The 21,309-nt window shown below is 49.1% G+C and overlaps 1 protein-coding gene across 4 annotated transcripts in view; it reads left to right on the top strand.

Moving 5' to 3' along the window:
- IGDCC4 (immunoglobulin superfamily DCC subclass member 4) overlaps positions 1-21,309 on the top strand; it is a 76,775-nt gene that overhangs the window by 13,406 nt on the left and 42,060 nt on the right. For 3 of the 4 annotated variants that reach the window (XM_004943893.5, XM_003641826.6, XM_040706662.2), the window contains exons 2-3: positions 12,220-12,549; positions 20,265-20,406. In XM_004943893.5, coding sequence (XP_004943950.3) covers positions 12,220-12,549; positions 20,265-20,406 — 472 coding nt within the window. The remainder of the gene's footprint in view (positions 1-12,219; positions 12,550-20,264; positions 20,407-21,309) is intronic. The other variant, XM_025154131.3, reaches the window with a different exon arrangement.

Raw genomic sequence — 21,309 nt, 5'->3', positions numbered from 1 at the left:
AACCCAGATCACTGCGAGCATCTCCTTCCATGCATTCCCACAGGGAGCTCGTGGTTACCTGTGTGTCCCCCTGCAGCCACCACCTCCCACAGACCCACCTCGAGGGTGGATGCGGCTCTTTCAGAGGGTGGCTGTCCTCTGTTCCAAGGATCACAGCACCGGATATGGATGAGAGTTTATTTCTGGGGGGTGAATACATTCCTTTAAGGCTGGAAAGTGCTGAATTCAGATGAGTGACATGGGCCAACTTACAGTGCCCTGGTTTTGAGCCTGTCCCGCTTGGAGTTTGGTTTTAATTGTAAGTTTTAACAAATGGAATCCATTGAAAACATTCTCAGTGTAACACTCCGTTTTTTTTCCTTCAGAAGTCATTAGCTGTCTTCAAGAAACAATATTTTAATTGAAGCCATGATAAAAGCAGAGCAGTGGTGGTTGTTTTAAAGCTTAATTTATTAAACAGCTTTGTTTTTTAATACAAAAAGAAATCCGCAAAGAAAAAAAAAAGCTATTGCAGTTTAAAAGTGTCAAAACACAACTTACATCTTTGAAGTCTTAAAATACTTTGGGAAATGCTGAATGTTTTTGACTGGTTATATGGAACAGCTGAACTGACTTAACTGGAACAAAATTAGAGGAACAAAGAGGCTTTGTTTGCAGAGTGTATTCTTTGCCCTTTGACAGTGCTGTCTGGCTCACGCTCCGAGGGGTACCCAGCGCAGGGTGCTGGCAGCCTCCCTGTTGGCTGAGCGTCCACAGAACTGACCTGCCAGGACAGTGCTGATGTGCGTATAAAAGGGCCAAAAAAATTGCAGGAAGATTGAGGGCCGAGAGCCTCAGAGAGGATCTTAACCTGCTGTAACCACTGTGCTTTTGGGGAGAGGCTGACTCTCTTGTTGACCATCCCTGCCCACTTCCATGTGTTTGAGAGTACCAGGGCTCACGGGGCTTTTCCTGGCTGACCGTGTTCTCAGCGTGATCTCAGACACTGACCTTCCCTGAAGATGCCCGTCTCCCAGTGAACAGTTCCCGGTGTGAGGTGCTCACGTGCTCTGTTCCTCTGTAGGGCTCCTTGGAGGCTGTCTGCATGCAAACAGGCCCTCTGTGTAGTCTGTCCTCTGCTGGGGAAGGGTACACAGCAGGTGGAGATGAGCAGCTGAGAGGTGGGGCTCTTTGTATCCATGCAAATACTCAGTATAGAACAGAAGCGGGTGAAAGCGTGCCCAGAGGTGGGGCTGCGAAGTGAGTGGCTTCAAAATCGTTTTCTGGGAGGAAAACGAGCATTGTGTGCTGTGCCTCTCATGGGAGAGGCACAGGTGCTGCTTTTGTTCTCAACTTCTCTAAGGCTGAGTCCTCCATCCTCAGTCTGGAGGAATTTTCCTGCTGGTTTCACTACACCAGAGTAGGAGCTCTAAGGGTCTGCTGCTGAAATGATGTGAGCTGTCTGCTGTTCCAGAGCTGCCCAGCTTGCAGAGGAGGCAGGCTGCAAAACAGCGCTGCAGTTGCCCTGTCTGTGTACTCCTGGGGCTGTCCCGAGAGCAATTCCTTGGACTTAGGGTTGCCTCTGATCTCAGTGCATTGGGGAGAGCTTGTTTCTCTTTCCTTGGCTCCTGAGAGTGATGGGAAAGTTCCAGAGGATGGGAAGCCCTGCTAAAACGCTCACAGAGCTGTGTCCTGGTAACAGCACTGGAGTCGTCTTCAGCCTGCAGCATGCCAAGCATGAGGGTCTTGGAGCAGAGGTGGGTCTGCAAATAGGGACGGCCCTGTGAAGCGCTTGAATTAATATGGCAGAGAGCTCTCAGGGGCTGATTGGCATTCATTGCAGAGACAGCTGGTGTGGTTTGAGACGTGGTTGCTCAGAACTGTCTGCCAGTTCCTTTGGAAGAGGGTACTAGCTTGATAGCGTGGGTAACAGAAGCAAATGGTTGTCTACCATTTCCATCACTGCTCCAAGCGAGAACTAACCTCTGTTCATCAGCATTTGTGTCCTTTTGACCTACAGGTACTGAGTTAGCTGCAGCCCAGTGCTCTCCCTGAGCAGATGCGTGCTGAATTCAGTTGCTTGCTTAGAAATAAGCATCAGCAAGATGTCAGAGAGGTTAGTCTCATTACTAGATCTCATTAATTCTGTGGAATACCCTGTAGAGAATATGTTAATATTCTTATTCTGTTGACATATATTAACATATATAATAGTTGTATAATTGTTACTAATAATTATAATAATAAGCTGCTTCTCCTAGACAGTCAATGGATGCGCAGAAGGCCCCATAGGCACTCTTACATCTCAGCTGATGGACGGAGGGGTGCTGGTGTGTGTGCAGTGTGGTGAGAAGTGCCAGCTTCTGCCAGTGAGCAGTGAGCCTGGGAGGGCAGATTTCCCAGGTATGGTCGAGTGTGCTCATCTGTGCTGGCTGGCTGGGTCAGAAAGGTCCAATGCTTTTAGCTGGAAATTACTGTTCCCTACCCTGGCATTTGCTGCCATTCAGCAGAAGCACAGTAATTTGATGAGTGCACTCTCCTGTTCCATTGCAGCGGTGTAAAAGTAAAACTAAATAGTCTGTATTAAGGCTGTGTGCTCTTTGCAGCAAGTATCTTGGGCTTGGTTTTTATTTTTTGTGAAGCATCCGATGCACTTTTGCCTTGATCCTGGAGTGAGACCACCCCAAACAAAGTAATACAGCCCGCAGTCCGTGTCCTGCTACAGCTGAGAGGTTCTGATTTCCCTACTTTTTGTCATGATCCAGCTGGGCCAGGTCCAACAGGTGAATTTGAACCCAGCTTCCCCACACATTGGTTTCCAGCTTCAATCTTTGCATCCTCTTCCCTTTGTCTCATTAGAACCCGCTGTAACAAACGCAGTGGGGCCAGCTGCGCTGCCTTGGCAGGTACCAAACGCAGGGCAGCAAACCCTCCAGCTAATCCATCCACGCTATGAAGTCATAAGAATCTTGTTAATTTTTAAAAAGCCCTCGATGCCCACTAATCCAAATCAATTTTCATTTCTTTCATAAAGTCGTGCTTTCATTTAGGCTTCAGCTAAGAATTACAGCTAATTTGTTCGATTTTATAACGGTATAATTGAAAAAGTGATTTTAATGTCCTGGCAACCAGATTCCCTTTCTTTGGTTGTTAATGAAAGAATCCATTAAGGTTAAATGATTTGGGCATGGATTCAAGTAGAATCGCCTGAATATTCTGGGGGAGTGTTTCTGACCATCTGCCGCTCTGTCATTGGTGTTTGTGTTGTAAATGGGGCTGCAAGAAGGACTTCACAGGTCCTGTTCCAACCATTAACCATAAAATATCACTGTAATTTTCTGAGCTCGGTGCAAATAGTGGAAACGCTCAGGAGAGGTGGCTGTGCTCTGGGCTGCAGCATCCTCTGTGTGTGGATATCACTGCTGAGCTGTGTGTCCTCCTGGTTCTTGGGGCTGTCTGCATTGACTGCAGCACATCCCCGTCTTGTGTCGCTCCTCCGTGCCTTCAGTTCTTCACCCAAGGTTTGAAATTGAGCACAGAGCTACTCTGTAGGGCGGTGAAGAGCTGAGGGATGATGCGTTCTCTGGACGCTGTTCCATCCGGTGTGTTTTTATTTATATTGTGGATTATGTAAAATTGCTAACTGGGGAAAACAGCACAAAACCTACTCGAGTTGTAATTGTAGCCCATAGGTGAAAGAGCTTTGTGTCCTCTGTTTGATAATCTTACTTTCTAGTTGACTGTTCTCAAGAGGCATTACTGCAGACTGCATCGTGCTGCATGTTTTTAGCTTTCTCAAGCATTGAAAGATGAAAGTATGTCCTAAAAATACGCTTGACTTAAATAGTTCAAGTGCAGAAATAGATAACGTTGTAACAGGAGATCCTTTCAGACTCTCCTATGATGTTTGCAGATCAAACATGTACGTGGTGCATGAAATGAAAACAGGAACTTCTGCCTCGAACAAAAGCAGCGTGAGTGGATTTCCTTTCGAACATCGGTGGAAAAATGCCGCAAGTGTTTAAATGTTGTCCAGGAAATCATGCAAATCCCAGGCAGTCATTTTAGCTTGATGGAGCCCTTTAAAATGGCAAATCTCAGGCTTATTCAGCTCGGCCTGCTGCTCAGCAGCAAAATTACAGTTACCTCAGCAAATGGGCCCTATAATGTTAACACCAGCGGATAACAAAAATAGCATTTAATAACTTTCATTACAGTTAGTGTTTCTAGGGCTTTGGGGCTTTGCTCTTTCCAATCATTTACATAATTTGCAGGTACAGGCTGCTGTGCCAGACTGCCCATCTGATTCTCTCTCTGATCAGAGCATATTAATGCACTTGTTTGATGGTCTGTTACCAATAATTACCTTGGATTGCATTAGGAGCATTTCCAACATTGCAGCTGGTCTGTATTTTTCGCTAAGTATATTTCAGGGCCCAATTACAGGACTCTGATGTGTTATTGTTCCAGTGTGTTTGTTCAAGCTTGTAATTTTAATATGCCTCTACATTGTAAATGTATGAATGCGAACCCAAGGCTCTGTCCTGGGTTCACCATGCATCCCACGCTTGCAGCAGCTTCTGCAGAGGTCATCTCAGCTCTGTCTCATAGGCTTATGAAAAGAGAAGGATGACAGCTTGGAGGTGCAGGCTTCTGCAGAGCCTGCTATGGACTTCAGCTGCTGTTTCAAAAGCCTTCCTGGGGTCAGAGAGAAGGAAATGGAAAGGCTTCACCTTCGTGTAAGAGTCAGGCACTTTAGCATTATGATTGCTTATTGACAGTTCAACACAATGAATAAATTATTAGTGCTATTGATTTGCTTAATCTTTCTGAACTATCTGTTTGCAGGGGATGCATTGGAATAACACACATCTTGATGAACCCAAGCATAGCTGAGGGCTGGTTTTGTGTTTATCCCTACTGGTTGTTTCGATCTGTAGATGCTTTGGCCAACCTGATGCTTGCACGGAAGCATGAGAGTGTTTAGTCCTTCTTAGAAACCAGTTCTGCTCTTCAGTGGTTGGACTCTAAGGCCACCTTAGAGTCAGCAGGGTGACATCCACTGCAGGTCGGTGGCTGTGGTCTCGGGTGGCTGAAAGGAGCAGCTGCAGCTGGCTTCAGCAATAGGAGCATCAGAAGCATCCTTCCACTTAGATGGAAACCTTTTCAGCTGCTTTATTTCTTTGATGCCTGGTATGTGATATTTATACACAAAGATACTCATTTACCACGGGCTTCAGCAGCCTTTGCTTTTATCTAAGTGAGTCTAGTCATTAACCTATTTACCTTAATTACAGCTTTAGATAAAATCAGGCTTTTCAGATACAGCCTATAAACAGCAATGCGACATCGCATTTGTTTCAGATAGTGTTGGATTTTTTTCATGCCATCCCTTCTGCTCCCTTGTTTTTAAGCAGGAATTCGAACAGAACAAAGCCAAGGGGCTCTTGCCCAGCACGGTTCTTTAGGGAGAACTGCATTTTGAGCGTGCTACAACAAATCGATGAGTTATGATTAATTTAACTTTTAAATGGAAGGGCTTTGTATACATGTGAAAATATAATAATGGACCACTATGAAGTGGATGGGTTGGGATCGATGTCCCAAAGCCACCAAGCCTCGTAAAGAACTGTTAGATGCGAAGATGTCTATAATTAAGTGAAGTGGAGCTGTAGGAAGGGGATGTTGTTGCTGTTCCCCTGCCCCTGTGGTGCTGCATGCAGGCTGCTCACAGTGCTGGGCTGCTGGGGAAGGCTGCGGTGCCCTCAGTGACAGGAGATGATCTGAGAGCCCCTCGTGCTGCCTGGGTGTGTGTCCCCTCTGCAGTGGGAGGTGGTACATTATTAAATAGGCCATCAAGCTCTGTATGTACAGCGACAGGGGAAGGCATGCTTCCCACTGGCATGGACTGCTCAGTGCTGGGATAGCTCTGCTGCACATAGTTATCAGGTGTTGTTAATCAAAGGAGCTTTCCAGCAGCCCTGAAGGTGGTTTTAGACATGAAGGTGATTTTAGGAGCCTTCTGTTCCAGAATGGCTGAATACAAGCTGGAGGTGTTGCTTTCTTACTTTTAGCCTGCTTGCATTGCATTGCAAGCTGGAAAGTTCCAGTAACGTCTGGTGGCAGCATTGGGAAGGGACCAGGAGGGTCTCGACCTCTCTGCCTCACGGACCTGGTTACAGCTGGATGGAAGAATGCTTCCTGGGAAGTACCCTGAGGTTCATGAGCACAACTGCTTTCAGAGGCTGGGGGGAGTCATGGACATGGTGCCTAAATGCTTTGGAGGACTGGGGCTCCAACCCCATGCTCCCTGGGCCCTGCAATCAGTGTGGGGGTGCTGAGTGCTCAGACTGAGATCTCCATGCAGATTTCTTTCTGGGCTACTCATTGCCAAGTGAAGTTACCCCCAGAATGGGCTGAGCCCAAGCTGTTGACTTTTAATTGTCAATGCACAATTTCAAAAAAGAAAGAAGCCTTTGTGTTGCTTTAATTGGAATGCACTGAAGTACGGTTGCTCTCTGAGTTAGGCGGTGTGAAATTAAAGACTTTCTGTGGCTCTAAGAGTGTCTGAAGAGCATCAGCAGAAGGTGAGGTTGCAGCAGAACAGTAGCACAGTAGTTGGCTTGCTGATAGTTAGGAAAGCCCTTTGTTAAGTAATAACTGCACTTTTTCTTTGGTGCTGTTCGCTCCCACTTAAATGAGATTAATTGTGCTGTTGAGTTCCACAAGTTCAGCATCCAAAATAAATACATATATTAAGAGGGGTGACAGCACAGAGGCTTAAACTGCCTCTTGAATGCCTGCCACCTCCTGCAGGATGCGGGGAGCAGCCCTTCTGCAGCCCCGTATCCCACAGAACACACACGATGACGAGCGCTCTGCCCGCAGCTCTGCCTGAGCTGCTTTCCTCGCTCCTGGGAAGGTTTTCTTTGGCTGCAGCTCTGCAAGGTGCACAAGGGTTCCAAAGTGCCAGATGTGTGTGGAATAGGAAACGCGCTGGCCGGGCTCCAGGCCGTGGGACCTGCAGCACAGCAGCTCCCCAGGAAAATCTTCGGCTGCCAAGAGCCAGGAGTGATGTCAGCTCTGGAAGTGTGTCAGATTTGAAACCCTTGTACTTTGCTCCCTGTGAAGTATTAATCTCCCTGTACAGCCTGTGCTGTAACGGGTCCTGTCTGGCTCGGTGCAACTTTATTTGTTTTGGGCTAGAGGCACTGACGGTTTTGTTTAGAGGTGCTGGAGGCTGTCAGCAGCTCTGCTTAAATGGCTTTGGCCTTAAGTTTCAGCTGTGCTAAAGATGCCCACCCTGCACTTGAAGTGAAGGTCTAAACCTTGCAATTGCCAGCCAGTAGGAGTGGTCTGGGGTAGGTTACAGAGCCAACAGGGCCTTGGGACCATGGGACTGGTGGGGTCCCACCTGGATTTGGGGCTCTTGTGGCAGTAGGTGAGGGTTTGGGCTCTGCTGCAGGATGTCAGATGGCTGTGCCACTAGTAGCACTGTTTGGTCTTGGTGCTCCAAGAGCAGGAGAGCTGACTGCAAGCTGACTCTTCTACTGAATCAGCTGACGTAGCAGGTTCAGTGGGCAGGTGTTTGGGTGTGTGAAGCTGTCTGCTTGGATGTAGCCCTAAGTGAATGTGGTGGGGTGCACCCTGACAGTGCCTGGAGCTTGGCTTGATGTCTGCTGTGCCCAGCTCAGTCCTGAAGAAGACCTTGCAGGTGCTTAAACCTTGACTTCCTCTTGCTCAGCTGGTTTGCCCAACAAGATGGGATATCTCCCCCAGACACTGCCTTTCTGACTGTCTTTGAGACAGTCCATTGGGGTGGGGACAGGGCCGTGGCTGTGATGAGGGGCTGCTGGGTGGTAATAAGGTTGTGGCTGTGGTGAGGAGGTGCTATGACGAGCTAGGGAAAAGCTGTGCTGCCCAGCTGGGATGGGTTTGTCTGGTGAATTAATGGCAGAGCCACGTTTGAAGCTGGGACATCTCCAAACGAAGCCACTGGTCTCCTGTTGAACAGTAACCTTTTATTTGCTTGTGCCATGTAACTGAGCTCAAGGACATGCGTACTGCTGATAGCCAGAATTTCACCAGAACAAGCATCTCACTTGTGTAGGTCCTTCCTCCTTGCTTTGCATGGTTGACCCCAGGGCAGGGAAATAACTGCATACAGGAGCCAGTGATGTGCCGGACTCGGACACGGAGTGCAAGCTCCCACCAGACTTATGGGCTTGGAGTACTGCATCTCTTAATGTGAAAACACTGCTCCAAGGGCCCTGCCTCTGACCAAGTAATTGCATGTCAGGGATCTGTCAAACCTCACTGTGTAGCTAGCTCACACTTCACCTGGTTATTTACAGTTCTGTAATCATGAAAGAAGGAGAATTGATTCTTTCCCCTTTGCTCAATAGTAAGTCAGACAATTTCTGCCTCCATTTGGTGCAAAGGAAAGGAGAAGTAGGAGTTGTTTTTGGCTGTGCGTTGAGATGCGTGCTTTGGGAAGGAGATGTTGGCTGCTTTAACGTGGTTTGTAGCTGCCTGCGCTGGGTCTGGAATGAAGGCTGCTGCTGGCAGGGGCTGTGCCTTAAAGATTTTACAGCCTGTATTGGTCTGCAAGGCCCTGCTTTGTGGGTGGGTTTTTTTTGGTTGATTTTTTTTCTGCTCAACAGGAGACACTGTCTTTTTTTTGCTAGGTGTGGGCAGCAGAGGTGGATGGATGGGTAGTGGGAGTGAGGAATGATGAAACAGATTGGGAGAAAAGGACCGTTTTTATCTTTTGGGCTGTTTTTGCATGTAGTGTAGCCTTGGTGTTGGCAACATGGGAGAGAATAAAACACCTGGGGCCAGAGGAGAATGTGGTTTTCCTGGGAGCAAACCACTTACCTTGCTGCATCAAAGGCCCTCCATTTCAGAGCATGTTAATATTTCAGTGTGCTTACGTTCCTCCAGAACTGTGCGTGTGTGCATATGGATGCTGCGTATACTTACATGTATGTGTGTATTAGCATACACCTTTATAGTCCTGAACCACTACTGACTGCCCTGGGACAGCTCAGTGATTTGCTGGCCTTAGTGAGGTTTGGTGTGAGCTCTGCCTGTTACCTGGGACCGGACAGACACAGACATCTCTGTTCTCTCCCAGTAAATTCCCTCTCTGCTTTTGGTCCCCTTTTCCCCACTTTATCTTCCAGAGAGTTATTTTGGAATGCTCTCAGTTGTGTTAGGCAATTTCTGAGCATTGATCTGCGTGCTGTGATGTAAAAGCCTGCTTTGAATGTAGAAGCTCTGTTGCCCTCCGTAGGGGAATGCTGTACAGGGTTTCATGGCCTCAATTCGGAGATCTATGAGCTGTAAACTTGCAGTTCTGCCAGGCTTTGATGCTTGAAACTGCATCCTGGTGAAGCCGAAGGCAACAAACTCTCCAGCTCCGTAGCACAGATCTGCAGCTGAGCCACCTGCCCTGAGCTGAGACATGAGAAGTCTTCCTGGCTCAGCAGCCCACTTCTGTTCTGCTGCAGCTCTCCCTTGCAGTGGCTGTGCTTGCTGCACGAGGCAGGTGGCTGTGTGGGGTGGCTTCCCTGCATTCACTCATTCATTACCTCCAGCAGGTAAGAGGGCGAAGGTGAGCGGCAGGCTGCGTGGGGCTGTGTTTAAGCAGGGTTGTATCATTTTCTGTCACTGAACGATGAAGAATGGAGGTTGGAAAGAGCCAGCAGCTTCTGTAAGCACTCAACATTCCTGATTTCGTTCGTCTTTGATCTCACTTTTACTCTCTTCTGATCCTTTTCCTTGAAAGCGTTTTTATCTCATTGTCAGGCTGGCTAATTTAGGGCGGTGTTTTGAACCAGACCTCCTCCTACATTTTCAGAGCCCGGAAGGCATGTTCTGTTTAATCAGAGAGTGCTTATACAGTTCTTCGAACATCAGAAGTGTTGTCAGAGCTTTTGCAATGCTATATCTGAGTCCTGGGCACTTGCTGCCCCAATCCCTGTGTGTGCCAAGGGCCTGTCCCCAAAAACCTGCAGTGCTGGGGGCTGAAGAGGCTGGGTGGCTGAGGGCAGTCCGTGCTCACCTGTCAGAGCAGCCCGATGTCACAGGTTGTGAGCACATCGGGGCTTTTACTTGGCTTCTTGGTCCGAAGCACTTATGGTGCTCCTGGGATGAAGGGCAGCAGTTTGAGCACTCACGTATCTCTCAGCATCACATGGAGGCTGCATCGCTTGGCAGTGCTGTAGACATGTGCAAGTAGAAACATTGATACCCTGGAGGTTAGTTGCTGCTGTTACTGAGCAGGTTATGTGGTAGGAACAGGTTTCCAGGAAAGGAGTGACTACCACTCTTTAAAGGTCTTATGCAAGTGTGAGCTCATTGGGGTGAAGCATTGAGGCAACCTCCTCCTGTCATTGTCCAGTGAGACTGCATTCACATGTGCAGCTCAGCACGTGCACCAAGTCTTAATGCCAGAAGCAGAGAGAGCACCGGTTTCTTGTTGAGGATCCCCTGCACGTGGTCTAAGCACATGCCTTGGTTAGCATGTTCCTGGGCTGTGCATTCAGCTGCAGATGCATTTCCCTCCAGTGACTGTTTCTGCTCTCTTGCTGCAGCACGGGGACCTGAGCTGGGTCTGCAGCCTGGCACTGAGGTGTGTAAGTGCTTCTTTTTTCAGCTGGCAGTTTGGATCCTGCTGGGTTTTGACTTTGGAAAAAAGATCTGGGCAATATTCAGGGGTATAGAAACGCCATCATGTATTAAAAAAAGACCACCACATATTTCTTCTGCTGTGGTGCTGTCTGCTCGGACTGCAGGCAGGTTGGTTTTCAGAAGACGGAAGCCTGAGAGGCTGATAATTGCTTCTTGCCAACCTGTGCTGGCGTAGGAAGCAGCTCCGCCGAGCTCTGCTCTATTCCTGGCTGCCGGAGCTGCCAGCTGTCCCCACGCACTGCGCCTCGCTGAGAGGAGGAGGATTTTCAGCAAAATACCATTAAAATTGCAGCCTGAGGAAAGCAGAAAATAGGACAGAGATGCAGGCTGTCTTGCAGAGAGATGGGCAGGAGAGCCTGGCGAGAAGCGTGAGCCACCTGATGCTCAAGATGCGTTGATGTGACGCTGCTGGCTGCGGTGGTTCAAAGGAGGAGGTAAGGGGCAAAGCACGGAGAAAGCTGGAGCCTCCTAATGAGTACCTGTCCCTGCGTGCTTGGCTGGGCACCAAATGAGCCCCAAGTGTGGGCAGGGCAAGGCCTTTCCTTATGGGACACCTGGAGTTTCCATCTCCCTGCACGTGTAATTTTGCGTGTCATTGCCCCTAATTGCTTGCTTAACGCACGCGCTTTTAAAAGGCAGCCCTTTTATCAGCAGTAGGTAGTAGCAGGTTTAATAGAGTGTTTGAATTCCTATAAAATTAATCTGTAGCCTTCTGCGATTGGAGACGGGCAGGGAGCCATGTGGTTCATATCCAGTGTTGATAAACTTGTTATAGAGGCAGGAAACATTTCTGATTGGAGCAGTGACAAAATAATTTGGAGCAGAGCCATAAAAAGAGTGGATGGTGATGGTTTGAGTGCAGCAGAGATTGAAATTGCTGGTGTGTGGAAGCAGCGCTGCCAGCTAACATTGACTTAGTGTCTCTGGAGAACTCTAACGGCAAATGCATTTTATTAATGGCAATATTCTTTTAGGAAATGCTGAGCCTTGTTTCAGAGGTGGAGCTCTCCTATGAGTACGGGGGTTTGGAAGTGGGCCAGCCCCGGCCCTGCTCAGCTCAGAGCAGCTCAGCCCACGGCCGCTCAGCGCTCTGCCTGTGGCTACAGCACACGGCTGCAAACCCAAGGGTTTGAGCTGGCTGAGAACATGGAGGTGCCCCTCAGGCTGTTGGTTTGCAGTAGGAATATCCTTCCGAGGAGGCAGGGGGGAGGGAGTCTTTGCTTCTTTATGGGCAGTTCTGGAAGGTGAAGGTGGGGTTGGGGCCTGTGTCTCTGACTTAGTTATTCTGTGCTTGAACCCAGGATGGAAAAAGCAAGTGTGGATAAAAGGCTGCTGCTGGGCACGGTGGGGAGCAGCAGAGGTGCAGGCTGTGCTTGCAGCCCAAGAGATGTATGATGGAGAATGTAGTGCACTGGTGTCATGGGAGGTGCTGGCTGTACTATGGGGCTGAATGTCATGTCTTATCCCTAACCACACTCGTGTACAAATGGGATGTTATTAACCGAGCAGAGCAACCCCTGAAGAAATGCTGTCTTCTCTTTGCAGGGAGGCTGTTGGAAGGGGATTCTGTGGAGCTGAGCTGTAGTGCTGGTCCTGCAAAGGTGATATTGGAGCCAAACCAAGTTGTGGTTTTGGACTGTAACCTGGCCCCTGCTGAGCAGGTGATCAATATCACATGGAAGAAGAATGGGTTTCCGCTAGTGGAGCAGGAACATCTGCATGTGCTTCCAAATGGATCGCTCTTCATCTCATCACAGGCTGTGGCAAAGGACAGTAAATACTCTGAGAGAGCTGATGCTGAGGGTAATTACTCCTGTGTGTCCCACAGCTCCCTAGGGGCTGTCACCAGTCAAACGGCTGCAGTCAGATTTTCAAGTAAGTGGGTCTTGTTTTTTCCTTTCTAATGTCTGTGGATTGAAATTCTATTAATGATGCGTATGTGCAATTTGGGACAGCCCACAAATAAGCTGTGGTGTCTCTCTTGACCCAGTGGTATTGTCATGTGCAGCACTCCCAGGTAAATGCCATGAGCCATAAATTAAAACCAGGATCATACTTGCTCTCCAAAAACTAGTGTTTGCTTTTGTGGGGAAATCAATACCTCAAAGCTGTGCATCAGCACCATCTGTGTGGGAATGTGGGTGGGGGGGCTGTCTGTGGAGCTCTGGCAACCCCAGCGAAGGCTGTGGTGGATGTAGTTAAGAAGCACTGCTCTGAACCTGAGCACTGGCTGGTGTGAGGGGGCTGTGATGGGGAAGAGTTGGGAGAAAGCGCCCATTGCATTCCCCATGCATCCATCAGTCCTGGATGGCGTGTTTAGGAATGCACCTACGTTACTTGCATGGGGGCAGCTGGGAGAACCAGCCCTGTTTGGGATGCAGCAACATGCTTTGCCGTGCTCGGTGTTCCCTGCTTGACTGTGCTGAGCTCTGTGTCCCATCCAAACCCCAGAGGCAGCAGTGGGTCAGGATCTGCCCTGAGTGAACAGGGTGGTTATGCTACTGAAAGGTATCACTGAAATGGTCAAGTGGGTGTGGGTGGCCACTTGAGGGCAGAAAACAATGCAAGCAGGCCAGGCTGTGCTCAGGTGTTCCTAATTCCCCTCTGTCCCTGCTCTCCATCACTAGCTTAGACTGGAACAGCCTGCTAGGGGCATCTGCTGCTTTCCCTGTTTGTGATGTGTGGTGGCGCTGATGGCTTTAGTGTGTCTGAATATGGCCTTGTGAAATGATAGGCTGTGAACATAGTTAAGACCTCACGAACCAAGGGAGGCCTTCGGGTCTTTCATCTACGCTGTGGGGTTCTGACAGACAGGATGTTGAATGTCTCCTCTTCAGATGCCCTTTGTTTGTGAAGCCTCAGGTCTGGCTTTAGCACAGCGAGTGGCAGAAAAGCAGGAGCTTAATCTTTTGGCAATGCAACTTATCTGCTGATAGCCCAGGTTGGTGGCCACAGCGAGCAGGAGGTGCCAGGGCTCCTGATGTGGGTGGTGGGGCCAAGGGAGGTTCCAGGTCCTGGATGGGACAGGTGCCCTGAATGTCATTTTCCAGGCATGCTCTCTTAAAGCAGCACTGCTAATTTCAGGTGTGGCAAAAAGGCAATTAAGGCAAAACAGTTTTATGGTGCTTAGATGTCATTGAGCACATCCCAATTTGGAGGTGTGTCCAGCCCCCTGCTTTCCAGCTGCGTTATGCACCAGGAGAGAGCAGTCTGCTTGTGGCTTCCCAGATAAGGGCATCTTTGTGTATCAGCATGGCCTGAAATGCCCATAATGGGAACCTTTCTTCCTGCAGAGACTGAGCTTTGGACTTGTGTTCCCAGGCAGCCCACTGCCATCATCCCTTTCTGTGTGGGGTGTTCCCACAGGCAGAATTTACCCCGTCTCAGCATGGTGCGGATCTCAGCTCCAGGGGCAGCACTAGACACTGAAGGGCGGTGCTCACTGAGACTGGGACAGACGTCTGTCTGTGTGTCAAACAGTGTTGCTCCACTCAGTGTCGGGACTGATTGTGAGGCAAATGTCTCTCTATAATGGAAGAGATGAAAGAGGGCTCTTCAGGCTGTTTTTCATTTCAGTCTCAGAACAAGACTCTAAGATCTGAGCCACTGAATCTTTGTTCAAGAATAAAATTCTTTTGTATTCAGAAATGGCTACTGAAGCTGTTTTAAGTATGAGAGTGCCAATAAATGATTCCTTGACCTACCAAACAAGAGAGGTTAGAAAATAATACAAACACAATAGCACTTCTCTCTAGTGCAGACCTATGTAAATGTTGACAAATGCAGCCAGACAGCACGCCGTGAGATGCAAGCCTGAAACACGTTCCCAGTCTTGGGAAATTAGGGCTGAGATGCTTTTGAACTTGCACAGAGCTATGGTAGGTGAACGTGCAGATGATGCTGTTTCACCCGTGCTACACAGAGACCACTGAGGATCTCACAAGGGTTCTTGCAAACTGGAGTCAAGGATTCTGCATACACATAATGTCTGGGAGACCTGGAGTGGAAAAGGCATCGTGAGTCCTGGTGGTTTATTCCGCTTCTCCTCCCCAGGTCCCAGTCACCCTGAACTGGGATCGTGGGTCTGTGCTCCTGTTATGGATTTGTGTGTATTATTTTGTGTTTTATGAGTGAGAACCGTGAAAATGTCTCAAAAATGGGAGATGGACATGCATTGCCTTTCCCTCCCTGTGCATTTTTCCAGAGGAGTGTTGTGGGTTCCCCGCAGAACCAAGGAATTCCAGGTGAGCTTTCCAGCTCAACTCCTGACATGGACTCATAGGCCTCCTTAACAGCCAGCTGCACAGGGAAGGTGCTGCTATGGCAAATGAACGCACCTGACTTAACATTCATTTCTGAATGGAGAGCAGAGAGGGAATTATTAATGAAATGCATCTCTGGCTGTGTTTTGTTCCGTGGGGTGGGCAGAGGCACTTGCTGCATTAGCATTCAGCTGGTGCAAATGAGGATCATACAGGCTCTTTTTTTCCTGCTGGTTGAATACAGCAGTCTGTCTGAAGTTGTTTATGTGTAGATGGAGTTATTCTTTGTGCTGACAGCCCTGGGCACTGCTGGTCAATACCAGGCTGAAGAAAACCTGTTTAGCAGGTAGGATATATCAGCCCTACTCTCAGCCTGTGCTCCTGATACGCAGCATGGGGGAGATCCTGTGCTGGGCTGTCGGGCTCTGTGCACCACACAGCACTGCAATGACAAGAAAGGACATTTAGTATTCATAACATCAAGTCATTTCCTGTGGTTTTTCATACTTGCTTCTTTGTTCATTCACCACTGGCTTGCCCCATATAGGCAAAGTACCACGAGGAAGCTGTGGGACTGGAGCTGTGGGTTGTCCCAGCATCTGCTAAGCTCGGTGCCAAGGCAGTTGCAGGGGGACTGGGAGAAGCCTCAGTGCACTCAGCATCAGTGTGCTCAGACACTCATTTTGCTTCTCTCTTGCCTTTCTTAGTGCTTCTGCACAATTAGATACACCTTCCCAGTAGCCCCAAAAGTTGTGGGCAGCTCTGGTGTTGCTGTGCTGGCTCTCTGGCTGGGAAGGGAATGTGTCAGCCACATGAGTTGGGAGAGGCTGATCGGGGCAGACAGACGTGTCCCTGGTGAGGGCTGGAGTGATGGAGGCTGGGCAGTTTGCAGGCTGGCCAGCTGACAGGGCAGCAATGTCCAGGGAAGCACTATGAGAGATTGAGTTGTGGGTTGCTGGAGGTGATTACTAAAAGAGGCACAGAAATCCACATCTCTTGTCTGACAGGAGCTGCCAAAATGCATAAGCCTGCTGTTACATGCGTGGACATGAAAGGCTCTCTCTGTCCATGCTAGAGCAATCAAGGTGGCCTCAAAGGCAGCCCTGCTTCAGGAGTTGTCGAGAAGACATTCACGCATGTGATGGGTGCAGCCTGTCCCCTTGAGTGCCCAGGACTTTGCTGCGTTGGTGCTTGGATTGCTGAGGACCGCCACAGCCAGCAGAGGAGACCCAGGGAGCACAGCCCTTGTAGGACAAATGATGGAGCAGTGATGGGAGGGGGGCAGCGCACACAGGTTTGCCACATGTGGAGGTGCCCTGATGCCTTGGCCCCAGCAGTGCCTTCCAGGGGAACCCAACAACACTGCTGTGCCCTCCATCCTTTCCCTTCCATTGTCACCTCTGTGTCAGCTCGTGTTTTGCTGTATACGTGTGTGACACAGCGGCACCTTGCAGCTCATCCTCATGTGCTGCTGGCTGAGACCCGTGTCACCGTTCACCATTTGCACCGCATGGCTCTTGGTGCAAGCATGCCTGTTTGGGCTGCTGGATTAGATTTGCTGGTTTCTCTGAGCCCTGCACGCTCCCACGTGGAAATACCAGGGGCGTTATTGGCGTCGTGGGAAGGTGTAGCTTTCTACCTGTTAATAACTACATTGGTGAAGATTTGTTAAAGCTGTTAATTTAGCCTAAACATTTTGTGTGAGGGAGGTTCTAGAAAATTACAGTAATTGTAGCTGTCAGATGAAAACGTTTGCTGTGCCTGGAGGGAATGGGCCCGCGCTGTGCGGCTGCTGGCAGTGCTGCAGAGGTTTGGTGCTGCAGCTGGCGGCTCAGGCTGCAGCAGGGAGAGGTGCACGTGTGTGCATGGGCTCCTCTCCCCAGAGAGAGCTCTCTGTGCCACACTGTGTCTCTGAAAGACAGGGATTTACTTTATGGATTTGATACTATTTATTTTGTGCACCAGGTGCATCACCACGTTTCTCTGCTTCCCACCAGTCAAGCCAGAGAACTTCCAGCAGACCAATGCACAGGCTCTGTATTGCCTGTAGATTGGATGCTGTTGGGAGTGGATGGGGAACTGGTGGTTCTACAGAGGTAGGAGTTAGCCCTGCAGGGGTAAGCTGGGCAGCACAGGTTCTACATTGCCAACTGGCCCTGCAGACCAAGCTCTGGCTCGGCCTCCTCTGTGCTGTGGAACCATGGCAAATCACACCAATCACAGCAAATCCTCCAGTCTCCCTGCTGCCTTCCCATCCCATTTAGCAGTTCAGAGCAGTTTGTCTGGGCAGCATGTATGATCTCAGTGGGTGCTTTAGTCCCGTCCCATCCCCCCCCCCCCCCCCCCCCCCGTCTTAAAAACACCTTGGGATAATTACAGAAGACAGGCAGGGATGTGCACATGGAGACCTGGGGGGGCAAAGCACTGTGTGAGAGAGCAGTGAGCCTGTTTCAGAAGGCTGAATTCCTCGCATAGGCTGCATTTTCTGCCTTGGGTGTAGTGTTGCTGCTTGGCAGCCCTTCCAAGCTCGGGGCCTCCTGTGCCGCTGGGAGAGGGGGAGGTTACAGTGTTCCCCGTGCTGCTGGCACCCCCGGGCTGGGAGCCTTGGCACACGGCTTGGCTCCAGCTGGGCTGAGCATGTGAGTGGGAAGGGAGTGGTGTGATCCGCTCCCAAAGGTGCAGTGTGGTGCTTTGGCACGTTGCTGGGGGTGCTGCGCTGTAGTGCTCCTCCACCTCCTCACCTGCAGTCCATCATTTTTACTGAGTGGCCCTAAGGTGCTCAGGGAAACCAGCACAACAGGGCTGGGAGTTGTTCTGTGGCATGGCATGGCTTTTGCAAGCCTAAACCCTAGCTGAAGAGTTGAAAATAGCATTGAGTTGTATCTATCTGCTTCGTTTCCCTTTTCACACCTGGCATTTTTCTTCCATGCCTCCTTTCATTGAAACCTGTTACTCTGCAGAACTTCTGCAGCAAGTTTTTTTTCCACAAGAACATTTACAGGAGGAAAATGGACCCTGTTTGAATACTCCTAGGGTGAGCTTGCAGAACAGCTGTGAGCCCAGGCTGTGCCACTCTGTGGGTGCCAGGCATGTGCTGCCTCCTCCTCTCCACCCAGGCACCCCTTGGATGACAGAAGAGGATCACAAAGGATGCCAGCATGCCATGGTCATGGCTCTGAGCTGGTGCAGGGAATGCTTGTGGAACAGCAATGAAGCTGTCCAGGAAGGCTGTCTCTACCTGAATCTCACCAGGTGTGCTCAGATCTGGTGTTCTTGCTCAGCCCTGCATCAAACCTTTCCACTTCTCTTACCTTGGTTTGGTGTTGCTTTCTGTGCACAAAGGTCCTTGCCATTCTATCCTTCCTCAGGCAGTGCATGACTTTGCAGGCTGCTCCTCTCAAAGCTTCCTGAGGTAGTTTTCTTTCCCAGGATATCCTCAGCGATCCCTACCCTGATGTCCTGTAACAGGATGATGGCAGAGCTGCCTAGCTCCCCAGTCCCACCCTGAGAGCTATCTGGAGGAGACACCAGCAGGCAAGTGAAGGTTTACTCCACACGCTACAGCCACTGAACTCTCAGCACTTGCTAGCTCTCAGGACGCTGCGTTCCCTAATCGGGGTCACTGTTTAGTCACACTCCTCCACACCGTAATGAGAAATCTGTCATGGGTGCATTTCTTGGCTCTTTGCTTTTGAAGAGCCGTGGTGGAGCCCAGCAGAGCAGGCATGGGGCCAGCTTGAGGTGTAGGGCAGGGTTTGGTTCTCAGCGGTGCACTTCAGGCTTGCAGACACAGGTCTGGCAGGGGGATGGGGAAGGGGTAGCCAGTAGTCCTTTGTTTTGGGACAGGTTGCTGCTCTGAATAAGCCCAGGGACACAGAAAGCACTGCTCCCTTTTGTACCCCTTTGCCCTTCATGGCAAAATGCGCAGAGGTGAGCCTGGCTTGCTGAACACCTCACATCTCTTAGCAAAGTGTATAAAATACACCTGCCTGCTGCCACGTGGGAGAGCAAAGAGTGAGGAGCTGCCTGCTGCCATTTATGGAGCCCTTTTGCTGCTGTTAGCAGTGGCATTGCTGTTTGTAGCCCATGGTTTGCACATAAGTTTTCTTGTCTCTGGAGGCTCATGTAAAGCTGCTGGACAATTTGGGGCTCCATTGTATCATCTTAGATTATGCCACTTAAAAATGAATGGAAGAGAGACAGGTGACCTGACTTGAAGCAGAGGGAACAGAGATGCTGACAGAGTTCATCTTTTTAGAGGGGCTCCTGCATCCCTTCATGCCATTTCCAGGCATGTTGAGCCTTTGTAGACTGACAAAGTGCTCTCGTTTACACTCATGGGATGAAAAGAGTACAACACGAAAGAGCTTTATGGATACGAGGAGGAGATTGTTTCGATGGTACCAACCTGAAGGTGTGCTTGCATTTGATGGATTTTCTTTTAAACTCTTGAGTTCAGCAAAATATATTAATGTGTGCTTAAAATATCATGCAGTTCTTGGAAATTACTCTGTGTTCAGGTGCTCTGCAGAGTGTATTTGAAAACACTAAAGCTGTTGCCTCAGTTGGGGCCTTACATTAATTTATTTTTCAAACTTTTCCAGGAAGAGGTTTTTCATTGTCTTTTATTGAACTGAGGAGCTCTACTTGGCATTCAGCTGGTGTGAGAATTCAGTCTGCAACTGCTGCAGAGAGCAACGAGTTGCTTTGAACATGTGATAACTATTTAAGTGAAAGAAGGTTCTAATGACAGTTGGGAATATGCTGGGATTAAAATAGGGCATGTAAAAGCATTTTATTTTCAAAATGGTACATGCTTCCTCAGGCTAATGCCACAATAATGTATGTGCGTGTATGGTTCCAGCACTGCCAACCTGTGGGCAGAGTTTTGGTCAAGAAGGTTGACATCTGGCTTTGTTTTTCCTCTTGCCTATTCTTGTTCTGGGCTATGAGTGTGCCACAAGGTAAGGGGGAACCCGTGCTTCCCCCTCTTCTGTTTCTCATTCTGTGTGTTGTTCCCCAATGGAGTAAATGAACAGACAAAGGAAGCGATTTAGAAGAGCAATTGGCAAAACCAGCTAGTTGTCTGTCTTCTCTCACACTGTTGCCTTCAAGGATAAAATGAGGTGACAAGCAAATTTGCAGGTTGAAACATTTCAGTTACTTTTCTTGGACTGCTGGGGGCTTTGTAGGGGATGAGGAGGGGAGAAATTGCAGTTCAGGCTCACTTACAGTGTACAGCCTTCCCTTAACTTGTGCTCCATACCAGGTTTGCATTTCTCAGCAGGAACTTGAGTTCCTAACTTGCCTTGCTTTCTTCTTTTCCAGCCTTGGCACGCTTTTTCCAACAGCCGGAGTCACAGACAGTGGAAGAAAATGGCATGGCTCGGTTTGAGTGCCGGATCGAAGGCTTGCCTTCCCCTGTCATCACGTGGGAGAAGGATCATGTAGCTGTTCCAGAAGAACCCAGGTGATGCCCTGATTGTTTTCCCATTTATTTGAAGAAAAAAAGAATCCCAAATCTGACCACTTAGGATGTGAAAGTCTTTCGTAAAAAGGTATAACAAGGAGAGAGAAATGATATGAATAAGTTTTCAACCTGAAAACTAAGTGCTGTAAGAGCAGCACTTGCTGGAGGGATCCATGCAAATGAGTTGATAAAACACAAAAACAAAGTAAGACTTCCCCCAAACATCATCCAACTAACTGGAAAAAAAACAAAGAAACCACCCAAAGTGGTAATAAGAACAAAACCATTCCCTTTTTTTGTTATTATCTCTCCTTCCGGAGCCTTTGCCAGACAGACCGAGTGCTCAGTCTGTAATAGTTTTGTAGAAATGAAATTGGGTAGAAATTGGCTAATGAGCAAAGTAATTAAATGAGACCTGCGCCTCAATTCTCTGGTGGTCTGGGAGGTCTGCACGCAAGGATGCACAATTTCAGCAGGGTTTTTATCAGCCACTTACTCCTCATCCAGAGAGTTCAAGGGAAATAAACAAGCATGCTGAAGAGCAGACCGCCTAAATGTGAATGGGGAAACTCGAGATCATCCCAGTTCTTACAGCACAGATCCTGCACCCTGTAAAAGCCCACGTGTGTGTGGAGCAGAGCACTGCAGTAGGGGCTGCCTGGGGCAGTGTTGTGCAAAGTTCAGTAGATGGAAACCTTTTGGGGCATTGGATCCTGGATTGAGGAATGCTTTCCCAGCTGGCTGTGGGGTATGGTGCCGGAGGCTGGGTGTACCTGACAGAGCCCTGATGTCATTTTTCTTTAGTTTCAGTAGTGATTTTAGAGCCAGTCATTTTCTTCACTGTTCTCCCACCCAGATTCATCTCAGTGTCAGTGATTCCCCTGGAGCTCTGTGTGTGCTCAG

Source organism: Gallus gallus, chromosome 10, assembly GCF_016699485.2.
Source record: "Gallus gallus isolate bGalGal1 chromosome 10, bGalGal1.mat.broiler.GRCg7b, whole genome shotgun sequence".
Classification (NCBI taxonomy): Eukaryota; Metazoa; Chordata; class Aves; order Galliformes; family Phasianidae; genus Gallus; species Gallus gallus.
Note: the sequence above shows the minus strand (reverse complement) of the source record. Positions and strands in the feature narration are given on the sequence as shown.